We start from the raw sequence: 9,098 nt of genomic DNA, 5'->3' as shown, positions 1-9,098 counted from the left end.
TTACACAGCAACCATAACATCCGCTCGTATGTGGTCAAGTCCTTCTCAGATAATTTAATTATCTGAAACGATGATAGGAGTCTATTTTATGAACAACGTCGTTTAACGGAAATATATCTTTTTAATTTAGAGGAACATTAGCCTAATTAAAGCTAGACTTTTCCAATTTTATTTCCCCCATTTAAATGACTAAAATATTTATATAGAGTTTTTTTAATAATCGTCCAAATTGTCAAATAATATGCAAGAAAAAGTGTTCAATAATCTTTGTATACAAGGCTTAAGCTTTTTTTGTTTACACCTAGGTTTCTGGATAAAAAGAATATACATGCATCTTATTTGATACAAACTAAGAACTGACAAACACTAGTAGCATTGCAATTAACATATTTATAATTAGCTTGAAAATTAAATGTAAAATGAAGATTTTAATTGCATATTAAAACCATGTTTCAGATTTTCATTCAATAGAATGAAATGCTATAACAAAATTTTTGCTTTAAAATATCTCTGGAGTATTTTTATTTTACCTAAAACTTTTATATCAATTTCCATAAACGGATGGTTGTTTATATTGAAATGGTTTTAAAAATCAAATAAGTTGGAATTGGGAATCAGGGGCAGAGTTCTGCTCGTGCAGTTTTATAACTACATGTATACAAAGACTTTCATTTTAGCATTCTGAACGCTCTATTGACCATAATTGCATTAGAGACAAAACTTAGAAGTTGTCGCTCTTTTAATATATAGTTTAATTCATTAAATTACACAATCTGACACACACAAAATCTAAATTTAGATAATCATATTATGCATCAATAAGACCAAATTTTAATCTCTAAAATATCCTGTTCGCAGCAAAAAAAAACCAAACAAAAAAAACCCGTAAGATTCTCTAATTTTGGTGTATCGAAACTTAAAATGACAGGCTTGAAACCTTATTTTTACCACTAATTACTCCATATTTGATATCAGTTTTGAAACAAAAACTTTATATATGTCAACTATAATTCATTTCATATCATGTGTTTTTATCATATGAGAGAAATGGAAATTGTTAAAAATTGCTTTTTTATAAATTAAAAAACTTTACTAATGAATATGAAAGTGTCAAAAAAGAAGTTATATTATGGATTTAAATAGAAACATTCAAAGTTAATCAGTAAAAACGACTTAAGAAAAATCCTCAAATATTTCATTTATTGATAGAAAACTTAAAATATATACAATTGCACGATTGATAGGAAAATTGAACAGCTTTTGTTACTGATATTTACGTGAAATGTTCAATAATGATTTATGACTTAGTTAGAATACAGGCTGGTATGGTTGTTATATGGTTATTTAAACAAAATAAAATCACCCTGACATGTACATGTAGGTGGCGAGCGTTGCCAAAAATGAAAATCAACTTTTGCATATACATTAGTTTTCTTCACTGTTTGATTAATTAAAAACAAGTTCATAAGGTGCAATATTTCAAGATAAACAAGTTAATCGAACCCCACCCCCGCCGAAAATACTTTGGTTCATGTAAAATTAACCGAAAGTACGTCTAAACGTTTTTGACGTCTAGGCAAATCATTTAGCTACATTGAGAGTTGGTGCTCTCAATGTAGCTAAAATTTTGGTCGACCAAGAATAATGAATGCATGAAAAGTCAACATCAAAAGTACAAAGTTTTTTTTTGATATGTAGACTGGTCATTTTAAATTTTAACTGGATTAATAATCTTTAAAATCAATTAAGAATAAATAGATAAATTATACTCAATTTAAATTTTGATAACAAATGAATCCTAGCACTACTAGGTATGCAGCATTTAATTAAATTTTTAAATGTATTTACAAATACTTGATTAAATGGGGAACATAAAATTCCTTATATATTTTCAATGCAATAACCATTCAGTTCTAAGATTCGCTTGACAGAGGAATCGTGCCCTGTTTTTGTTAAAGAAGCGTTATAGTGTAGTTTTAATCATCTTAGTCATAAATTTACTTTTAATCATGTTGTTAACTTAAACACTGATGCATGTAGCTCATTAAGTCGTTCACTATGCACTATATCTACATGTAGGTAAAAAGTATCAAATGTACTGGAATGCAACATTATTCTTAAAAGAATGAATTTATTTCCATAGTGTTGTCATACAGTAGCGATCAGACCCAACCTATCAGAAAGTAAACCCCAGGTAAACCCTGGGTTTACTAGAGTTGACCCAAAGTAAACCAAAAGTAAACCCAGAGTGAACACAAAGAGTTAACCCGGTCAGAAGACTATGTATTCGAAATATACAAGGGGCAAGAATAACAGGCAGTAGGATGATAAGATAAAATACATGTCTGTTTCACACTTCCGTGCGTACAGTTGACCTTTTTAAACCAATTTCAAAGTAAACCCAAAGTAAACCCATGCAATGTAAACCCCGAGTGGACCCAAAGAACAGGGGCGTACAAGGCGTTGCATATCCCCCACTCGGAGCAATGAAAACAAAATAATTTCAATTCAAGTTAGAATATTAATTTTTGACTTGTATGCATATGCATTGTTTTCATTACAAATTTCACGATGGAAGTCAATATTGTGCTTTCATTCTATAAACACGACAGGTATTGGTTTCCAATTAAATTAAGCTGCACATCGTTTTTTGCCTATATCTTGGATCATTCACTGTTCTTAATTGCAAAATTAAGTATGGATGGGTCCTGACTCCATCCTAAAAGTACTTTTATTTAAAGAATAAGTTTATTTTGATTTTTATTATTGATTTATTAAAATGGAGTCTAGACCCATAATCATTATGGGTCAAATTTGTGATTTTTACCAAAAACCTTTTACTTTATTAATTATTGTCAAAGAGTTAAATTTATTCATCCGTATTCTAATGTGTCAACGTAGCTCAGTGTGATAGATGGAGGCTTGTTCGAATCGCATAGACTGCGTATTATTTTTAATTCATTTGCCTTTATTTAAGTAAAACGTCTTTTACTTTTCTATTGATTATGAGAAAAATATCAAATACCATTTATATAATGACAACAATTACGTAATGTTCATGTTCTGTAATACAATGTCGGATAAAAATAGCGCTAGCACAGATATAAAATAATGCTGTAATGATTAGAAAGCATCAAATAAAACAAAGGAGATAAGTACCAAGTACATGTACATGTATTACCGTTTATTATTTATTTGCCAGAGAATGCCGTTCTATATTAAACTTGTACATGTACTGATGCACAGTTTCAAATGTAAAGATTTTTTTATACGTTCATATGCCATTTCAAAATCCTGGGAACGGGGGGATTTGTCAGGCCTTATACGCTCCTGTCCTATTCAAAAAGTAAACCCAAAGTAAACACGGGATTTATTTGGGATATACTCTGGTGTTAGGTTGATAAGATAAAAGTCTGATCGGTACTGTACATGTATTCTGTGAGTATGTCAAGGGGTTATTTCCGCTTATTTTCATTAGTATATTATCGTGATGTGACATGCTACACGTACATGTATTTGCAAGTATGAGTAGGATACTCCAGATGAATGTTTTTTATCACAAGTGTTTGAGCAAAATCATTAAAAATCTAGTTTGTTAACTTGTAATTTATTTTTAAAAATGATATTAAGGAGGTACGATGTTCGACGAAGCAATTCCTGCGGTTCTATGTGCATGCACGTCAGCTAATTAATATGACTTTATACGAGATAATCATTTTCATCGATTCTTTATAACCTACACCATTCGAGTTTTCATTTTAATGACACTTTTGCTGTTTTATTCAAGCGTTTTGATGTATTGTATATTTACATAGACCAAATGTTCCTTATCATTTGTTTGCAATTCAGATTGTCGCTTCCTGCAAATGTGTTCTAAAATGCACGCAGTATCCTGGTGTTGATATGGGTGTATATATTTCCTTAATTATCTTTTACAGATTTTTTTATATTTGTTGTATTGTATAGTTGTATTTAAGGTGAACACCCCATAAATTGTATTTAATAGCATGCGGTCACATCTTTTGTTTGATATGTTTTTATACAGTAAACAATCTGATCAAATCAATCTAACCGATTAAAAGACCCATTACAATCTTTTTGCCGTTTAATAATTTGCTGTACAAATAGTAAATTTGAGGACTACTTTAAGAGTTTAATGTGATTGTGAGTTGGAGGACGCATGTTAATAGTGACATGTTTCATAAACAAAACAAAAAACCCCAATATTGCAATATCACATGATACTATATATATATTTAGAAACAACCATTTTAGGTTTTCAACTTTTGATATTCCTAATTTCTTATTTGTAACAGGCATATCAGGACTTTTATAAAATAAAATCAATTATATTTGTTCCTGATAGTCATGTTCCTCTCCTGATTCTTAAGATCTAAGTTTTATGTTACTTAAGAGTTATAAAAATTACATAACATTTTCAAGACAAGTATGTTTTATAGAAACAAACCCTTTGGTAATGAAGTACAAATAATATGATTTTTTAAAGATTTTCAAAATTTTAATTAATGATTTTTTTAAAAATTTTAAAAATTGATTTTGCAACAATCTGAAAAAAAAAAATCAATTTATCACTGGTGGCCAAATTCTGTTTAAAAATTCGTCAGTTTTGTTTTATTGAAATAAAGTTAAAAGTTTAATTCAACAATAGAGAAAAATGTAAAGGAAGTATGAATTAAGGAAGTAAAGAAATATTATGACTACATGCAATGAATGAGAAAAAACCCATATCCCATCAACGAACCGGAAACTCTACTACACAGAGCGGCGGGCATAAAGCAGTTGGCCTCGTTCTGTAGCCATGGCCACAACTGTGTTCACCACTACCTTTCCTTTGGAAAATACGACTTCATCATTTAACGATATCGAGCTACCTACTTCAATACTAGTCTGTACCTATGTGAGCTGCTCCCTCTCCATTTGTGGCGCAATAACAATTTTTGTGACGTACTGCACTGTTCCCCAAGCAAAGAATCAAACTCGCCGCTTGCTTCTATACCTAACCATCGCAGACCTTATGTCGTCATCGGGGAATCTTATGGGCGCCATACGGTATTCCGTCAAACACCGACATCATCGATTACTTACGTATGAAGACATCCTAGAACACTGCCATCACCCAGGCAACATCTGCACCGTACAGAGTCTGATCACCACATTCTCATCGCTTGCCTCGTTTTCATGGACCATTATCATTGGACTTCATATTCTACTTACTCTTGTTTACCAGTCGGAATGGTGCATGACGACAATATCAAAGGTCCTTGCCCACTGTGTTTCTTGGGGATTACCATGTAAGTAGTTTTATAGTTTTGTATTTTCGATGAATTCTTTTGTTAGAAATAATATGATTTTATGCATTTGTATAGATAAACGAGTTTAAATTCTATATAGAGTTAGAATTAATTAACAGAAATTGTAATTAATTGATTGAAATAGAAAAATACATATTGGGTTTTCCAATTTCATAAATAATACGTGTAGTACTTAAAATACTTTTTATTTGTCTTTTTAACACCCATTAAGAAAGAGTTATTTAACGAGGAAATGTTTACATACACAACTTGTAACTACTTATGTATTAACATCCTGTAGTTTTTGAAATCGGAGATCAAGGGTTAAACGCTAAGTATATAACGAGTAAATAACGAGATGGGGGCAAGTACTGTCTACCTCACCCACTATTTCATCAAAAACTATAACGATAGGGGGAATGTGTGGGTATATTTATTGTAAATAATGAGGGTTAAGTTTAAGTCCAGTATTAATATGAGCAACAGACAGCACCATAAATATATGGATACTTCATTTAATGTGGTTGCGAACGAAACTAGTGTGTATTATCTTTCTGTTTCATTATTTTTAGCTCACCTGAGCTGAGAGCATAAGTGAGCTTTTCTGATCACATTTTGTCTGTCGCCTGTTTGTCCGTCTGGCATTCTATCTGTCCGTAAACTTTTCACATTTTCAACATCTTCTCAAAAACTACTTGGCCAGTTTCAACTAAATTTTACAGAATGCATCCTTAGGCAAAGTGGATTAAACAAATGTGAAAATTAAGGACCACGCCCTTTTTGAAGAGGAGTAAATAAGGAATATTGAAAAAATTTTTTTTTAGAAATTTTCAAAAATCTTCCAAAAACTAATTTATCGGCAAGGAAAACTGAACCTTGTGTGGAAGCATCATCAGGTAGTGTGGATTTAAAGTTGTGAAATTCGTGACACCTTTGGGGTAGGTTGGGGCCCACAAGGGGGGGGGTCAATTTTTTTTTTTTACATAGAAATATAAAAAGGTAGTCTTTAAAAATCTTCTTCTTAGAAACTAATCAGACAGGAAAGCTAAAAAGTGTGTGGAAACATCCACAAGTAGTGTCGATTCAAAGTTGAGAAAATCATGACCCCAGGCGTAGGATGGGACCACAATTAGGGATCGAATTTGTACATCGGAATGTATAGAATTTTTAAAAATCTTCTTCTTAGAAACTAATAAGCCAGGAAAACTGAAACTTGTGTGGAAGCATCCTCAGGTAATGTAAATTCAAAGTTGTGAATTTCATAACCCGAATGGGTAGGTTGGGGCAACAATGGGGGGGGGGGCTGAAATTCTTACATAGGAATAAAAAAAAATCTTTAACATTTTTCTCAGAAACGTATCAGCCAGGAAGACTGAAACTTGTGTTGAAGCATCCTTATGTAGTGTAGATTCCAGTCGGTGAAAACCATGATAGTTTGAATTATGACTCCATTAAGCTGATTTTATCATACCTATTTTTCCTCAGATTAGTAATGTGGCCCATGGGCCTCTTGTTTTTTAGTTCATTTTAAGCAGTACATATATTTGATTAAGCTATCGTCTAGCCTTGCTCTTCTAGATTTTTTGTACATGTATTACGTAAACATGTTTGTTTATTCGAACATCTTGTAGCATTTATATAATTCAGGAATCAATGAAATGAATAAATTTAAGTTACTCGTAAACATTACAGTTATAATCACCATGGTGGGTGCCTTTAAGAATGTCTTTGGAGAGGACCTGTCTATCAGCAGTGGTTCCTGGTGCTGGATCAGAGGCTGCCTGAAGAATATGGAAATAGTGAAATGGATGACAATCACGGGAAAGGGCTGGGAAATTGCTACTTACATCGTCACAGCTTTCCTTTACATCTATCTCAAATACTACATGATTAAGAGGGTAAATCTTAAATTGCCTATCTAAAAAGTTAATTTGCGTCAATTAAAACATTTAATTATTTTAAAATTAAACGCTCTTACTCTCAGTTGATTTTACATGCTTAACACTTTGTTTATATGAGATAAATGAGAAAGATGATTGCATTTGAGATTAGATAAGTATCTTTTTTTTTCAAAATTGGCGAGAGAAACTGACTTACTTTGGAAATCAATCACAAAATTGTACAATAGATTTTAAGCTGTCATATTGTAAAATTGCAGACTTCCATCAACATAAAATAAGTATATTTAAAAAAAAATGATATTATAGCTCTGTTTTACAGGGTAATCGAGTTAAGTATGGTTGTTCCCGCATGTGTACATGCACTTTTAAGATTCTGTAGTATTTGTATGGAGCTTAATTTGTGACAAAATATGTCAACCATTTTTCAAATATTTATATTAAGAGAACATTTAGAAAGCTTCTTTTTAATGAGAATGTTTTTTATGTCAATTTTTAAATGTCTTGAGAGAAAATTTAAAAACTTCCTTATTAGTTTTCAAAATTAATAAAACTGGTTTTAATTTAAAATGTAATTGCCATAATCTTTGAGAAATATAACATAATTAAAATTTATTATAAATATTCAATTTTCCTTTCTTGCAGCGCCGGCGAGAGCATGCCCCTGATCTGCGATACAGTCAAATCTCGATGCATCTTCGAGATGACGACGAGAACTACGTCCTTCTGTGGTTCGTTCTCTATCTTCTCCGAATCTGGGGTACTGCTAGATACGGAATTTTTGTTTTTAGGGTAATCCATGGAAAAGATGTGTACAATTTTGACGAGACGGACATGGTGCTGATGCATTTACAGAGTATCGGGGACAGCGCTCAGGCTTTTTGTAACTGTCTTCTCTTCTGTGTCAAGGATACAACTGTCCGACGTGGAATTTGGAGAAATTTGTGTTGGAGAGAAAGAGATCGACAGCTGAGAGACTACAATCAAATACATTAAGGAGTAAAAGCAAACTGCAGAAAGCAATTTGATGTCCTTGTGTGTTCAATTATATACCACAAAACTTTACCAATAATTGATAACAATCAGTGTAACTATAAGATGAACATATTTCATCAAAAATGAATTTTCTATTTGAAATGAATTAAGTGTATATCAAAATATATAGTGTTGTTTAAAATTTAATGTGGTTCATGAACATTTTTTGAAAAGCATAAATAATAATATGGTAATTGATGATTAAGTAATTGATACAATGCAGAGAGAGAGAGAGAGAGAGAGAGAGAGAGAGAGAGAGAGAGAGAGAGAGAGCTATAACAATATATTCGATACAAATGAATCTATTGAATATATCATTCTTTATTTAGAACTCACTTATTTTAAGATTCAACATTAGAACAAAATTATAATGATACTAGTTATAGGTAGTTCGCGCTCCTAAAAAAAACTTCCCACAAAAATAACCGGTGTTACATGAGAACGATGATTTTGTTTGTTACAATAAAATATATTAATGAATACTGGGTAATTTTCAAAACATGTTATTTTCGCCCTTCTTCACTTGCAGACGATTGCACCCTGTCTTGAATTCGCCCAAACATAGATGAAAATTTATGCTCTTTCTAATTAACTCAATTTTAAAAAAAATGTTTTGAATTCGCCGTCTAAAATTGCCCCTGACTACAAAGGCGAAAAGGTCGAAAATTAAACGGGGCGAATATGTCCCTTTATACAGTATTTCGTTGTATAAATGCTACAATGCAGTGAATAACACATCTGATATTGCAACAAAACTGATCAAAGGCGGAAATTGTTGCTTATCTATAGGGAAAATCCCACACAACACGTATGTAGGTATCTCAGCGAAGTAATATTAACCAACTCGGCAGAG

At 31.8% G+C, this 9,098-nt stretch overlaps 1 protein-coding gene across 1 annotated transcript; it reads left to right on the top strand.

Moving 5' to 3' along the window:
• Positions 1 to 4,613: 4,613 nt before the first annotated feature.
• LOC105328028 (G-protein coupled receptor 157) lies at positions 4,614 to 8,635 on the top strand. Its single transcript, XM_034482042.2, has 3 exons — positions 4,614 to 5,312; positions 7,005 to 7,210; positions 7,856 to 8,635. The coding sequence occupies exons 1-3, from the start codon at positions 4,820 to 4,822 to the stop codon at positions 8,204 to 8,206; spliced, it is 1,050 nt and encodes a 349-aa protein (XP_034337933.2). The 5' UTR covers positions 4,614 to 4,819; the 3' UTR covers positions 8,207 to 8,635.
• Positions 8,636 to 9,098: the final 463 nt, after the last annotated feature.

This window comes from Magallana gigas, chromosome 3 (genome assembly GCF_963853765.1).
Source record: "Magallana gigas chromosome 3, xbMagGiga1.1, whole genome shotgun sequence".
NCBI classification, from domain to species: Eukaryota; Metazoa; Mollusca; class Bivalvia; order Ostreida; family Ostreidae; genus Magallana; species Magallana gigas.
This window is presented reverse-complemented; position numbering and strand designations above follow the sequence as displayed.

Bases quoted from the DNA above. Each gene is read 5' to 3' on its own strand.
- LOC105328028 (XM_034482042.2), top strand. From the start codon at position 4,820: ATGGCCACAACTGTGTTCACCACTACCTTTCCTTTGGAAAATACGACT. The intron at 5,313-7,004 runs GTAAGTAGTTTT...TAAACATTACAG, and splicing joins TGTTTCTTGGGGATTACCAT to TTATAATCACCATGGTGGGT. The intron at 7,211-7,855 runs GTAAATCTTAAA...CCTTTCTTGCAG, and splicing joins AATACTACATGATTAAGAGG to CGCCGGCGAGAGCATGCCCC.